At 35.2% G+C, this 16,267-nt stretch overlaps 1 protein-coding gene across 29 annotated transcripts in view; it reads left to right on the top strand.

Moving 5' to 3' along the window:
- The window catches only part of LOC140136902 (voltage-dependent calcium channel type A subunit alpha-1-like), a 471,089-nt gene that overhangs the window by 407,783 nt on the left and 47,039 nt on the right, over positions 1-16,267 (top strand). For 23 of the 29 annotated variants that reach the window (XM_072158531.1, XM_072158544.1, XM_072158537.1 and 20 more), the window contains 4 exons: positions 1,664-1,687; positions 8,938-9,054; positions 10,203-10,268; positions 16,122-16,222. In XM_072158531.1, the coding sequence (XP_072014632.1) occupies positions 1,664-1,687; positions 8,938-9,054; positions 10,203-10,268; positions 16,122-16,222 (308 nt within the window). The remainder of the gene's footprint in view (positions 1-1,663; positions 1,688-8,937; positions 9,055-10,202; positions 10,269-16,121; positions 16,223-16,267) is intronic. The other 6 variants (XM_072158536.1, XM_072158535.1, XM_072158554.1 and 3 more) reach the window with 3 other exon arrangements.

The following is a 16,267-nucleotide window of genomic DNA, read 5'->3' as shown; positions in this document are numbered from 1 at the left end:
ATTTGTACAGTGTTCTATTTATTTTGAATTCATACCATGACTTTGTATGTGATCATTTTCCAAAATTTTATTTCATACTTTATGAAAAATATCACAGCAACAAGATGAATAATCCAGGATGTTCAATTAGACTATCAATGAACTTTGACCTACTTCAGGTATTGATTGACCAAGTTTTACGCAAATCTTGCCCAGACTTTGTTTTCCCGACCTAAACGTTGCAAGTGCTGTACTTTCATCCAAGTGATTGCACAGCAATATAGTAAGGCATGTGAACATATAGGTAGCCAATGTGTCTGGTGTTTTTACGTGCGACAACAACGATGAGGTGTCTCTGGCTGGCTGGTTGGAAGTTAACTTTACCACAGAGGCATATAAACAGGGGTTAGCGAAGCTTCAGCCCCGAATACCTTCCAATAATTGCAGATGAAATAAAAAACTGATCATACAAATTGCCGTTTTTGACTTACTCCCAATGGATGTGGCAGTGACGTCAATGCATTGAGGCAGCTGTTTTGCGAGCGCATATATGCAGCATCTTTAAGTATATGTGTGTGTGTAAGCCAGCGCTTTGAGTGAACGCTAGCGATTTGACGATGTGCCCGATGAAATACGTACTGACATCACTGCCACCTCAGGGTGACAAAGTTGCTGCTTGCCTCTAGGATTTGCAGGTGGTAATATGAGTATATTGTAATATCATTTTTGATGGGTACTGATTTGATGGTAAATTTGGTGTCACTATGATGCTGACATGTATCACCAGGAAGGTAAGGGTCCCATAAGGGTAATGCCGGGTGAGTGGTCACAAACAATGATCGATTCAAGAAACATATTACTAACGCATGCGCGTTCGTCAATAATATAGTTTCAGTATCTTCCGCCTCCGCAATACGCCGGTTTCATTCCACTCATTATGTGTAGTGAGTGGACTGGAATTACACTGATGGCGGAGGAGAATACTAGCTGGTCGGATGGTCTGATTATATCAAGTATATAACCTCAGAAATCACCATCATATTCTATCGATTTACTATATATATTGATTTGATATATTGTATACTTACTTATAATTTAAAATTGTAAAAATATTAACAAATGTAGTTTTGTAGCTAAGTATTACATTATGTAGGAAACAAAATGGCCGCTAATGGTGCATTTTGTCTAGATGTGGAATACATATTCTAGAATTGTGATGTAATTTAACTTGCCTTGAGTTATACTGAAATTCCCCTGGACAATGAACTTCCTGCTAATTGTCTCATTGTAATGCATACAAAACAAAATGATCCTGGCTGCGAAGGCCAATTGTGGAATTTCTAGGGTGTGCAATCCTAAGCGGCAAAGTCCCTATGTTTTGGAATGATATGGGGGGTGGTGGTCAGTGACAACCTGTAAGGTGTGCTGAGGCTTGTGGATCAACATCTAGTTGTTGTGCTTGTGCGTTGTGCACTTTAAATCACTGTTGTTGTTTGTTATGTACAAGATCATGATTATTTTGTCAGCATATTACCACTATTAGTTTATATCTGATGGCCCCTGATATAGCTATTGTCCTACAAGTTTTCACATTGTAATTTTTCAAATGTATGTCAAATCAATGAGTTTAACATCAAAGTGGAAATTTGCCTTTTTTAATTATGCTTCAACTGTGCATTACCAGAATATGCAAAGCGACGGGGAAAACGTAAGTGTGTAATGTATGTTGGTGGTACAACTCTGTTAACAAGCTCTTCAGACCCAGTAACTTTTACAGGCCAAAATATGCAGAGATGAAACCTTTTCGGAATCCAGAATCAGATCTGGTGCCATAAAAAAATCCTGATATTCGTTTTTTTATTAATTTTTCAATTAGTTAATTTTTTCAATTTTATTTATTTATTTTTTCAAAAATTTAAAATGTTCAAACATTTCTGGAATAAGAGCAAAAAAATTAGAGGGGTAATACCATGTAGCCCATATTTCCCGGACGAGCCCCCAATTTTCCGGATTTGGTCAAGTACCTTCATTACATCTCTGCTGAACTGAAAAGAAACTTGGATATAATTGCTGATTGGTTTAAGAGCTAAAAAACAAACTAAACAATGCCAACTGACCAGCAGGGTAAACTGTCTTTTTCTTTTTAACCTTAATTTTAGATGTTGTATATATTAAACAGGTTTTAACATTGATTGGTTTAAATCTAATCAACTAACTTAAAACATTAAAGCAATAATATGCGATTTGCATAAAGATAGATTCCTATTTAAATGTTAGTTCTCACTGATCACATTGTCCCCTTTTAATTTAGAGCCAAACAAACTGGTAAAACGAAGAAAATTGCCATTTGATTCCAGCACCTACAATGCGTGTATTAGCCTGCCAATTCTATTATTATTGAGCGGAGCTTCACGCAGCTGGGATATATAAATAAGACGCAAGACAAATAGCGATATGCACACAGTTCAATGATACATATCCACAAGAAGTGTTAGCCATCACTCGATTGGTGAACTCTGAATAAATCCGGAGATCTACAGATTTATTATAATTAAGGTTTACTGTAATTGTAGCACTTCAGGCTTAGTCTTTTACATGGTATTATAATACACCATCATGCAAAAAGTAGAAATTCAGGAAAATTTGAGGGTGTCACTGTGGAGCAAATCACACATTATGGCTTTAACTAGTCTAAGCCAATGCTTCTGGGTAGTAGGCAGCCTAGAAGTAAATTTAATACTATATATCTCTCTCGCGTGCTTTTAATACAAACTTCTCTCGGTGTGAGCATGATGTGAATTATATGTCAACTAATGTATCAAAATGCGTTGGTGAGACTTGTAGAGTTAAGAATTACCAGTTGTAATACAGTAAACTTGCTCGCTGCAGCACTTTACTCATTTTGGCTATTGCAGTCCCTGTATCTACCACAAACAGCTTCAGATTCTGCAAAATAAACTTGCTTGTATGCTTCCGCATGCTGACATGAGTCCATAAGAACCCCGAAAACAAAATGGTGGCATAACTGAACTGGATAAAACTTAACTCTAGATTCGATTATCAACTTCTTATTGTAAACAAATTGCCCCTGTATACACTTCTTCTAGCTTAAATTTTACTCATTCAACTCATACCCAAAGTACTAGGAGTCAATCTAATCATAGACTCTGAATACCAGAGTCTATGACCTAATATGTAAAAGTGGAAATTTTTGTGCTACATTTATTTTGGCGCTTTTCCCGTTCCAAGCTGCTACCGTGAAAATAACAATGCACGAATATATACCTTTTGTGTATAGGTTATTGTTAGGAAACTAAGAATCATGAGGGAAGGCGATTTGCTTGGCGGAAAAAAAAGCAAAGAACTTTTTTTTTTCATGCAAAATTATAAAAACGGAAAGAAAGTTGAAACCGCCTGTCCCTGATCATGAATTTAAAAACAAGGAAAGCATTCAAAATGAAAAATTTAATCGCGCGCAGAAGATTCCACTTTTATCGTAATACCCTGCTTGTATTTTATTGCCGGTAGACACACAGACTTTTCCATTATAGAACCGCAGTATATTATGAAACTAATAACTAATTTAAATTATTAAATTTCTATAATCTTTAGTGTATTTAAATACTTTTATCTGTATGTTTTATTTTATTTTGTTTATCAGTTTCCCAGCAAACACAAAAATATTTTCGACATTATTCACAACAAAAGGCTAGAAAGGGTTCCAGAAAACATTTAAAAGTCCGGTTATATAAAGGGTACATAAAGGGTATAAAATGTTTCATAACATCAAAATTCATTTTTTGAAATATTCTAACATAAAGTTCTTTAAGTGTTGACAAAATAATTGGTAAAAATATTTGCAAAAAATATTTAAAATAACATTTGACAATATATTACAAAAATATTGTAGTATGTTTTCATGCAAAATGTTTTAATAACGTTTTCATGACTTTGATATAACCTGACATTTAATGTTGTTAAAACATTTTTACCAAAACCCAAAATATAACCGGTTTAAAACGTTATAAAAATGTTTCGTGTTTGCTGGGTTGTAATTCAGTTTGTAATTCTAAGAATTTTCTTGTATTTAGCATTTTTAGCATTCTATATCTCTTGGAAGAGTTTTTACAGAATAAACATAGATGTTTCATTTTAACCCATGATAACAATTATTATTTGCGATTTCCAAACGTGTGTTTCAAATGTCCACCGTCCTTTTTTGAAGTGATTTTGAGTGATTTTGAATAGATGTACGGGCATTTGAATCGTATATTTGGAAATTGCAAGCTCTCTAATAAATGACAACGTTCATCACAAACTGTGAGACTGATGAGTTTCAGATGCAAAATACGAAAAATGCCATTTTCCAATTTTTAGCGATAAGGCCACCAACATGTGCCCTGATAATGCTGGTTTGAATTAAACTGACGATGGTGAAACGAAAATATAATCAAAAGTATCAAGCACATATTTTCTTATTGTTTTCTTTATATTTACCCATATATATATATGCCAATATCTCAAATTGAGAAAAATGGTAATATCGAATTTTGCATCTTTAGATTATTATTATGCTTGGTTTATCGCAGTCAAACCTACGTTGTAATTACAAAATCTAGAAGTGGCGTTATTTCAAAGACTATTAATTGAATATCACGGTAAAAAGTTCCGTTGCGTTTGTGTGGCCAGCCAGGCAATTCGGCTATTCCGTTCTAGGGCACCAAGGCAATCACATGCTAAAGAACATGTCCAAAGCTACAAATTTATCTGGGCACTAAGGCACCTTTAAGCAGTGTTCGAATTACTATAAAAAAGCTCCATACACCTGTGCATGTATCTTAGGAAAGTTACATGTGCAAATAAATTTCTGCATGGACAGTACATTCAAACATTCTTTAAAACTTGACTCCTGGACACTTTTCTTTCCACCTCTCCAACAGTCAAAGTACTTTCGTTATCAACAAACAAACAAACAAACAAACTCGCATGCACTGCTTTGTAATGCAAATGATTTTAAACACTTATTTATGAATGAAAGTGTCAAAATTTACCACGTGAGTTCTACGATCATTGCCGAATAGCTGCGATCGACTATTATCGACTGCGTTACGTCACACAGGCAATTGTGTATACCCCAACGGGCCATACTGTGACGTCATTGTCGATACCCTCCGGTCAGCTCCAGGATATGGGGATTTCCGGGTCAAAGACGTGTATGCATGACAAAATGAACGAGTGGATAACCAAAATAATGAATAATTAAAACTATTTTTGTACATCTGAAACTGAAGTAGACAAAGTAGTTGATAAGATATTGTGTTCTGTGCATTTTTAATTACCCACTATATTTTTCTAACAAAACGTTTGGAATTTTACATGCACAGGTGTCGGTAAGTTGGGCAAGCTTACATGCACAGCTAAGAAGTTACATGCATATGTGCATGGGTGCATGTGGTATTTCAAACACTGCACCTAAGGCATTTGCCTTCAGAGCCTTCGGTTATATTTTTTTCCCTGGTCAATCTTTATTCCACATTTTCATGTTAATTTTGTTCTTTGTATTATCTTCTTTTCTTTTGCTCCTTTCTCCAGTTTGTTTGTATGTTGGTTGGTTTTATGCAGGAAGGATGTGGTCATCTGTGACCTTTGACCTAACCTGGCCTTTGTATATTATGCTTTTCCCCTATAGTCGGAATCTACATCTACATATAAAAATCGTCCTCATAATAATGAATGATGCATGTGTACATTGTGTATGTTAGAACAATCATCTTGCCATATGTAAGGAACAAATTTCATAAAGAAACATACCTAAAGTCAGACTTGTAGAAACTCGGCTCAAATGACTCGACTCGGACTCACCTATGTCCGACTTGACTCATGCAGACTCACCTATGTCAACTGAAGACTTGACATTAAAACGTCCTGACTCATGCAACTTCATCCCATGAAAGTTTGCTTGTGACTGAACCCCAAGACGACTGGACTGGCAACATAACTCCATTAACTTCACTTGACTCGGACCTGTTTATAGCTTTGGTCACTTGTGAAGAAGAACTACATCGCCATACATTTTAAAATCCATCAAATTCATTTGCATGTACATCCACTTCAGTTTGTGTATAATTATATAATCTTAGTTTCTTATCCCTTTTAGTTAGTTTCTGTTTATGTAAAGGAAACATGGACGTATCTAGCTAGCACCATTCATTGATTGTCCACCATTGGTGTTTCATGGGTTGATTAAATGAATGATATGTTGGTGTGCTTTGTTAAATGACCATCATGACATAGAACAAAAATATTGAAGTCAAATAAATATTGGCTGCAATCTAAGATAGAATTAAAAAGACTAGTTTACATCTGACTTCACTGTCAATCAAACTCCCCACGACCCTTGATTGGTTAGTAGTGCGTATAAGGAAGGCTGAATGCATCGTAGCAAAAGGTGAAAAATTGTGGTACTTTTAAGCAAAAAGCAACTTTGCTAGGCATTGTTGACATGGTGCCTTCAGGAAAGAAAATTTCCTATTACTAAGACTTCACCATGAGGCCCACTGTTTTACTGTCATGTTCAAAAACACAATCATCACTAAAACTTGTAAACAAATCGTTTTCGAGTTTGATTTACAGGTGATGTCATGTGTATATGCAGCAAACATGTCTTTTAAAATTCGGTCTTCGCTAATATTTATATCTTGTTAAATATGATATATGTAGGGATGGGCTATTGAGATACAACCAAGTATGAGGGATGGGCGGTAATTAATACCACCTATGGACTAGCTTTACTTATAATAGATTCACAGATAAAAAAGAATAGGCAATATATTTCATACCACAAAGTGATAAAGAACTTGATATGTTATGCAAATTGCAACACACAAAACCAAACCAATTTAATAAATTTCAATTAAAAAAACAAACCAACATAGATTAAAACCAATAATTTACTAGGCCACATCAAAAGCAACATTTGGCAAGTTTCTATTGGAAACTAGTTGATGTGGTTTAAATAACTGAGTTTTTGAACTACCTGTTGGGAATTAAACTCAAACAGTCTGTTCTATTCTTCTCTGTCATTTCTTCTTCTTTGGCAGCCCAAAAGACCCAAAATCAGGCAGGGATTGCCATATTGCCATGCCACTGGCCGGTCCATGTATGGTTTATCCAAAACCGGGCTTGAACAATTTAACTTGAGCCTGGTCCCACCAGGACCCAAGTGTGTATACACGACATGACTGTTTAAACAAAAACAGTTCTATTGGTTAATATACTCAGTAGAAAAACATTAGTGACCATTATACCTCTCAAGAAGTAATGGTTCATACATTGTAATACTGATTTTCATTTCCCTCCATCTTTTTCCTAACCCTTAAAAAACTTCCTATAATTAATTTACGCTACATATGGGGTGCTCAATAGGTGGCCTGTGGTTCAAATCCAGCCTATGTTTACAGTAAACATAGCAAAATAAGGTGTATTTAGCCCCCCAACACAGATATTTGTTTGGCCCCACCACAGCCCTTGATCAAATATATCGGAAAATCCCTGCAATACATTATGAAGACAATACTGATAAAATGCATCAAAAAACATTCAGTATGGGCCAAATGTAGTCTGATGGATGTTGCCATGACAACCCTGATTGCTATAGATCACTTGACATCATTGTTTATCAACAAAGGTGAGGGACTGGTCTATCGATATGCTTGAACGAACCGCTACACTGTTCAATGGCCCTGAGCAAACTATGATGCGTATGCACACTGCAGGGCAAAGAACAATGGAAATTGCCATAATTCGCGTGCATACTGCCGGGCAATGGACATCACATGTCAAGTGGTCTATAAACTTACACAAACACAACATAAAGTATGAAATAACTCATTGTAAAATATACACAGGGATAAATTGCACCAATGAATTTTAAAAACTAATATTTCTGTTGGCTTAGAACATGATACCCTTTAGAACCTATATAAAATTAAATCATTTGAAATATTGTGAATTAATCTTGTTAGCCGAAAGAAAAGTATTGAAGCCATTTCTAAATACTAACTAATACCTCAGCAAACTTAGTTGTTACTATGACATGTTGTCACTAAGTTGTACAAAGGTGTCACAAAGTTGTCATGAAGTTGTTAGTTGAGTAGGTTTTAATCTTTCACAAGAGAAGTCCTTTTCAGAGGGCTGTGCTCTAGTGAGTACCATCTTCAGAGCAGCTGAATAAAAAAGTGCTTTATATACACTAGGGGTACTTCGTGACATCTTGTCACAAAGTTGTCACAATGTTGTCACCAAACTGAGGGGAACTTTCAAGAGGACATGTCAAAGTGATGGACAGGAAGTGTCAAGAGGAGATGGTAATCTCTTAGGGAAAGATTAAATCCTACTCATCGTCATTGGGCAGGAAAAACTTCATATGTATCATTGGCCCCTGAACATGTTAAAGCAAAACCTCCTCTGTAACTGGTTGGCAGTTTTGTTTTAAACAGGTGCCACAAACACATAGTAGGTTTTTCCTGCCCAATGATGTCATGTTTACTGACAGAGTACCAAGTAATAAGTTGTCAAACTGAATTGTCACTAATTAGTTGTCACAAAGTTGTTACTAAGTTGTCCCTGAACTGAGTTGTCAGTAAGACATGTTGTCACAAAGTTGTCACAATGTTGTCACAAAGTTGTCACCAAACTGATTTGACAATAAGACATGCTGTCACAAAGTTGTCACAAAGTTGTTGCAATGTTGTCACAAATTTGTTACTATGTTCTCACCAAACTGAATTTTCAATAAGACATGTTGTAGCAAAGTTGTCACAATGTTGTTGCAATGTTGTCACAAATTTGTTACTATGTTATCACCAAACTGAATTTTCAATAAGACATGTTGTCACAAAGTTGTCACCAAACTGAGTTATCACTAAGACCTGTTGTGTTTTATTATTTCTTTTACAGGAAAGTATTATTAATCTGAGTGTTTTGAGATTATTCCGTGCTGCCAGACTTATTAAACTATTAAGACAAGGCTCATCCATCCGTATTCTATTGTGGACTTTCATACAATCTTTCAAAGTAAGTATTTTATTATGTGTAATAATTTCCAAAGAGGACGGACTTGAAGAATTGGGCTATTCCAGTTAAAATCCATACACCTATGGAAGACATGATCTTAATCTCTCACACGGGAGTGTGAATTTCAAATGGGGTTACCTGAATAGGTGACTCTACTTGAAATCTACATCCCTGAGATTAAAGTCATGTTTCCATATAGGGTGTGTATGAATAACTGGAATAGATCAACTAGTGTTAGGAACTGGTGGGCTTGATATCAAGATTATTCTTGACAACACCAAAGATATTAGACTCCACTATGTGTGTGTGTGGCCCGTGGGGTGCAGAATAGCGTACCTCGGCAAACTTTTGAAATCAATGTTTCCCTTGCTATTCAGGCAGAGATAATAACTTCTCCATTGAAAAACATGTTTTGTGGCGTTTTCTACATGGCATGACAATATTTTCCCCTTTTTACAGCAGTATTAATTAAGGACTGAAATTTCATTTAAGCTTCAATTTTGGTCAACTTTATAGATTCAGTTTTTTATTAAAAAATGTTGAAAAGCGATGCCGCTATTTCAACCCCAAAACTAACATTAAAACTTGTTCCATTAGCAGTAATGCCTACTTTTCTTGTGAAATCGATTTGTATAATTTCATATCTATTTTAGTCATTAATAGGTTAACATCTTTCATTTAAATCAGAACAGGCCAACCTCACGAAGAACAGGTCCCTAACGACACCACATTGTCTCCAGTAGCCATATACTTTTAACCGGAACTCATCACCATTACACCTTGATTTGGTGTAATGCGCCCTTCATTGTGGTGATAACTAATAGTGCTAAAAGACGCATACCTAATGATGTTCAAGCCTAAAGACGCATATTATTGTTTGATTTTTGGGTTTTGCTGCTAAATGCCGGAGTTGAACTATTTCGGTCTCTATAAATGACAATTCAAAATGGCTTCTATGACTGACAATTCAATATGGCCGATGTACCGTTACATCATGCACAGGGCTATTCTGGGTGCGGACTCCCAGAACTTTTTTCAGAGCTCAGTATTGCCTGGCAAATAATCATGGAATTAAACATTGTGTCATTGTTCTATTTCTCTATTGTTCTATTAATGAAATCATCTTTTGTTCATTTGTTTTGTTCTAGTCCCTTCCTTGGGTATGTTTGCTTATTGGTATGCTGTTTTTCATCTATGCAATTATCGGCATGCAGGTAAGAACTGATGAAGTAAAGGGTAAAATTTTACGAATATTCCATCATTTTTTTTATCAATATCACAAAATATATTTGTATTTCAATCCTTTCTCAACCTATACCCTAGCATTGTCCTCACGCTGTAACATTTTGTTTGGATTTAGATCATCAATTTGACAAAATGGGCTATTGCATTTGAAACAAATATACTCCGTATGGAATCATTGACCTTAAATCTTCCACACAGGGGGTGTAGATTTCAAATAGAGTCACCCATTCAGGTAACCCTGTTTGAAATTCACACTCCCTGTGTGGGAGATTAAGGTCATGTCTTCCATAGGGGGTGTATGGATTTCAACAGGAATAGCTCATTTAGAGCATCAATTTGACAAAAAAATTTGAACGAAAATTAATCCATTTTAAATGAAACGAACATTTGGACCAATATTGAGGAATTTTTGAGGAATTTTTGAACAAACATCCATTTGCAAATGTTGTTATTGAAATTATGAAACATTCATTGATATCATATCAATTAATTTTGCGAACAAATATAAATTGACAAGTTTCTTGATCAAAATTGATTGAAATTGTATGAAATTATGAGACCATTTGCGAGCAATATTTTGCATGTTACAAATGTATCATTGATATAAATATATTTGTACATAATTATTTGCATCCATTTGATTACCATTCTATGATTCAAGTATGAATAAATGACAAATCATAGAATCCTGATTATTTGAGAATAAAAAGGAAAGCCAAAAATGGTTCTAATAATTAAAATTGATGTTGAAATTCATTATGAAAAAGTGCAATATATTTATTTTGTCATCCCAATATGCAAAATGATGAATGTCAAAGTTGTAACAAGTCATGAATTAGTTGACCATCCACAAAAATTAACAAATTTTATTAGAAATTTCAAAACTTTACACTGAATCAAGTGTAATGCATTTAGATTTGATACACTATTGAATCCAGACCTAGAATTTACAATTTGAAGAAGTGTTCCTTTTTACACTTTCATAAACTCCAATCAGCTTTTGCCACTGGGATAAATAATTGCAGATTTAGTGTAGAGTCCATAGATCTGGGGGAGAGGGGTTGAGGGTCACTATAGAACTATTTCACAATGCAAAAGTGCTTGTCTAAGCGCATAAAAAGGTCTACTGGGGTTCTGCATTTTTAGATCTAGCAGGGAGTCCTTGTCTAAAAGATCTAGGGGGGAAGGGGAGTCCTTGAGAGTCCATGTCTAGATCTAGGGGAAGGGGTTGAGTGGTGGCATCTCTGACTATAGAAGTGTTTGTTCACAATGCATCATACGGTTGTCAAGTCTTCGCATCGGTACTATACTGGGTTGTTTGTACTCATTTTAATGCATTTTTCATTCTGATTCCAAATATGGTCATGAAAGTGTACGGTTTTTGAATTCTTTAAGAAAATGTTGTCTGCAGTCGACACCAATGTGAAGCGGGTTAACAGTGACTTGTTACAATATTGAGACTTCATTCAAAGGTTTCCTTGTGTAATCCCAGAATGCAATGCGCTTTTAATTGAATGTTATTCAAGTGAGGTACAATTTTATGATTACAAATTCAAAATAGTTTTGATTTATGGTTTGAAATCCATTCAGTGGTATTGTAGTCTTCATCTTAAAGTTGTACCTCTCTTGGATTTTTTTGTTCTAAATGTCCAATTTAATATGAAGAAAAACCAAACATAAATACTATTATTTTTGTTTTCATTTCTTTACTAATATGCACATTTAAATATGTGACCCTTGTATGCAATCTGTAGGTCTGTTCAAACCTAGAGCATTTTGATTTTGGAAACGATGTCATGCTAAGGTTTGAACAGACTTGCAGGCAAAAATGAAAACCCATTTATATGTAATGAATTTGATCTTAATTTTTTAACCTCATGCACTCTCAGTCAAAACTATCCATCAGTACATAGCATATGGTTACTTTATATACCTACCTTTTGTGACACCCTAAAGTATATGTGAAGTGCAGAGTATGGACTATTCCAGTTGAAATCCATACCCCCTATGGAAAACATGACCTTAATCACCCACACAGGTGTGTAGATTTCAAATGGAGTCACCCACTCAGGTAACTCCATTTGACATTTACACTCCATATGTGGAAGATTAGGATTGTGTCTTCCATAGGGGGCGTATGAATTACAACAGGAATAACCAATTGCATTTTGAAATATCTGGGCAAGTTTGACGGTTAGTGGGCAAGTTGTGAACCATAACAACTGGACTCTGGGCAAGTTGAGCAAACGGTTAAACAAGAACCCCGTTCCATGCAAATTCACTATCTTAATACATGCTAAATGTGCTGAAGGGTTATGACTGGAGAATTTTTAAAAAGAAATGTCTCTGATGCATTATTTTATTAATGTCACTTGCTATGCTGATGATGTGTGTATAGCCACATAAAATCTTCCGATCTATTAATTGTCAACTTTGGAACAAATTAGTATAAAATGATAAAAAGAAAAACAAAGAAAAAGAGTGAATGATAACTAATAATAATCAAACATTGGAATTTAAAGAAAAATAAAGTGATTTTCCATATCTCTGTTCCATTCATTTCGAAACTTGGATTCAATTTTCAAATTTGTACAAACATTTATTTGGTACCTTTGTTGATTTCACGTCATTCGGTTGAATCACGTTTATTCCTAATATTATTCGCTGTGGCAGTACACATATTATGTGCTTGTTTAAAATTACATTGTTTTCTTTCTGCATGAACTTTTAAATTACGACATGATTTCTTTTCAGTTTAGCTCGAGTCAAAGCGTACTTGTCTGCTGCTGCAGATTTTGAATTTCTTTTTTCTCTCTTGGCACAGATATTACCGTATCTGACCTAAGTTAGCACCCGGGGCACTTAGTTTAAGTCATCTTGTGGGGACGCTAACCCGAGCGCTTATCATGGACTATGTTTGAAAGTCAACAATTTCCATGCAAAACAATGTTGTCATTTATAATAACAGAAGTGAGAATGGTAAACAAATGGCACAGCTATTGAAAATTGAATGTCTTTAGGGTTTGTGATTTCAAGCACAAAAATGTACTCACTTGTATGTAAAAAGTGTATAAAAAATGGTCGCTTACAACAACAAAATAACAACAACAACAAATTATAAAGCGCCAATATACAAACAAAGTCAATTGTAAAAGTCGGATTCAAGTCTGATAGGCTTGTTGGAACAGATGGCACTTTAGCAGCTTCTTGAAAATGCCAACAGTCTGAGCATTCCTAATATGGATGGGAAGTTTGTTCCACTCTTTTGGTCTGAAGCATGAAAAAGATCTGTCTGCGAATGTCACACTATGGGTTCTGACATATGTCAGTCCTAAGGAGGGGTCTCGTTAGTGGAGGGAAAGGGGCTTAATAGGTCAAATACGGTATTCCATTTTCTCATCCCCGCTCTCAATAATATTTACTCACAAACCTTTCCCTATTTCTTACCCTTTCATGTTGACACCCTATATTATGCTCTTCTTGTTGAAATCTATATTCCCTCTGTGGAAGACATGACCTTAATCTTCCACACAGGGAGTGTGAATTTCAAATGGGGTTACCTGAATGGGTGACTCCATTTGACATCTACACCCCCTGTGTGGGAGATTAAGGACATGTCATCCATAAAGGGTGTAAGGATTTCAACAGGAATAACACATTCCAAGTCTATACTCTTCTACAACAGTTATTGTTTTTCCATTATGCAAGATATTTAGGCTTTTAAAAAGATCGAAAAGTGTTTGTTTCCCGTAGCCAACGGCATCCTGTTTTGGCAATGCTGTTTTGTACATCTGATTTTAAAAAAAAATTTATCAAAGAAATCCAAAACTGAATGTTATTTTTCTGTATAAAAGTCTACAAAAAAGTTTTGTCAAATTGCATTATATGCAACAAGAAGAAATTGTCAGTCAGTATTCAAAACAATTAATGAAATTTTCCTGTATTTACTTTTCTTGCAACTGACTTTCTCGATCATATTAGATTTGAAGCATATTTTAACCTTAAATTTGTCAAAAAGGTAGCAAAAAATGAAAAAGCAAAAGTGCCTCTTGGCTTTTGTCACACAAAGGGGAAACAAACACATTCATCTCGCATAATCTTATTTTGAAAATACAGGGTGTCTCAATAAAAATGGCTCAAGAAATGTGATGAGATAAAACTACAAATCATCAGTTGCATCTCACAGGAGTTTTTCATGGATAATTGATTCCATTAATTGAAGGCAAAAACTGCATAAGAATTCTGTGGGTTATTCGAATGCTTGTTTTTGGACACCCTGTATTATACATAGTAGCAAAGTTATTATTTCTTGTTATTGTCTCGCCTGATAAGGGAGAAGACTATGTTACCACTTTACCAGCTGTAGTTGACTATAAAGTTTTGATTAAATGCTCTCAGGTGAACAGTTCAAAACCTATTTCAACCAAACTATGGGTACATACAGGTATCAAAGGTCACATATAGAGGTGAAAGGTCATTTCAAATTATAAAATCTAGTCTCATATAAACAGTTCAACTCCAATTGCAACCAGACTTGGGCCATAGCTGCACCATGAGAACTTCATGTTATGACAGAGTTCAAGATCGCACACTGAGGTCAAAAGGTCATCTGAGGTCAGCTTGTAAAATTGGCTTGAAAATGACAGTTCACATCAATTTGCACATTTGGTGATGTTCAAAGTCACACTGAGGTCAAAGGTTATTTGAGCTCAAGCTGTAAAAATAGGCTGAAAATTGAAAACAAATATTGTCTATAAATATTTACTATATGTGTTGGTGTTCACTTCCCATGTCTTCGGATTTGGGACCACCATCCCTATTGTTTTACGTCTGTTACCAAAAGTAATTGTGAAACCCGGCAGTCCCAAAAGTAGACGAGACTCGTGGTTCGAGAACCGCCTGTGTTTAAAAAAATCATGTTTATCCAAAATTGTTTAAAAACTTTGCTTGAAAGGTAAGAGATATTCTTAATAATATAGGAGCATTTTAGTAGGAGCTTAAAATGGGACATACAGTCATTTTACCAGCAAAATAGATTTCAATTTTGACATCCTGAAATGAAAACTATACCGAGAAATGTTCACACCAAATGTTTCACAAGTTCCAATTCAAGGAGGAACAATATCCCCGGGCAATATCCCACAAAAAAATTCTACAACTTCAAAATCAGAGATGTTACACTTCAGGTCCCTCCCCCCTCTGTATTAGGATTTCTGGAAGAATCTATTAGCATCTCTGAGGGAGAAACAACTTCTAAATATGCAAGAAATTAAGTGAATAATGATAGCCTTGTCATTTAGACCTTGTGAAAAAAATTTCCTTTTCATTCTTGGTATTGAAAGTCAGGCATGAGAATTGGTGTGTGGGTTTTTCCATTCAATTCAATTAAAGTGTTTGTTTTTTTTCAAAAGAGCAACAACAAACAATGCTTGAATATGTTTAGCAAAGATATTTTTACATGTAATTTGGATTGCTAGCCATTACATAGCTTGGAACAGTAGTAGCTGGACTTGCTATCCTGTTTCAGCCCCATTTTTTTTTTTTTTTTTTTAAAAACAAAAAAGGAATACAAGTTTCTTGCACAATGATGAAACATTTTTGTTCTGGACTTTTTGTACACTTTTGTAAGCAGTTTTATTTTCAGCAGGGTTTTGGGGCACCTTTCCCACTTCTGTTCTCATGCCTGACAAAATGATAGGGTCTGCATTTCACTGTTGTTGTCTTTCAAGTCCCATCCCTAACCCCTCCCGACCTCTACCCACCCCACCCACCCCCTCCCTTCTAACAAACATATTTCAAGCTAATCTTTGTCTTATCATTAGATGTTTGGGAACATCACCATGGCATACTCGGCTGCAGATTCGCAAATTAATCGCCACAACAACTTTAGCAACTTTTTCTTGGCATTAATATTGCTTTTCAGGTAAAAGACACTGCACAGGAGTCTATTCTATAACTCCCTCTATCT

This window comes from Amphiura filiformis, chromosome 17 (assembly GCF_039555335.1).
Source record: "Amphiura filiformis chromosome 17, Afil_fr2py, whole genome shotgun sequence".
NCBI classification, from domain to species: Eukaryota; Metazoa; Echinodermata; class Ophiuroidea; order Amphilepidida; family Amphiuridae; genus Amphiura; species Amphiura filiformis.
The sequence above is the reverse complement of the archived record's forward strand: the minus strand, read 5'-3'. Positions and strand labels throughout refer to the sequence as shown.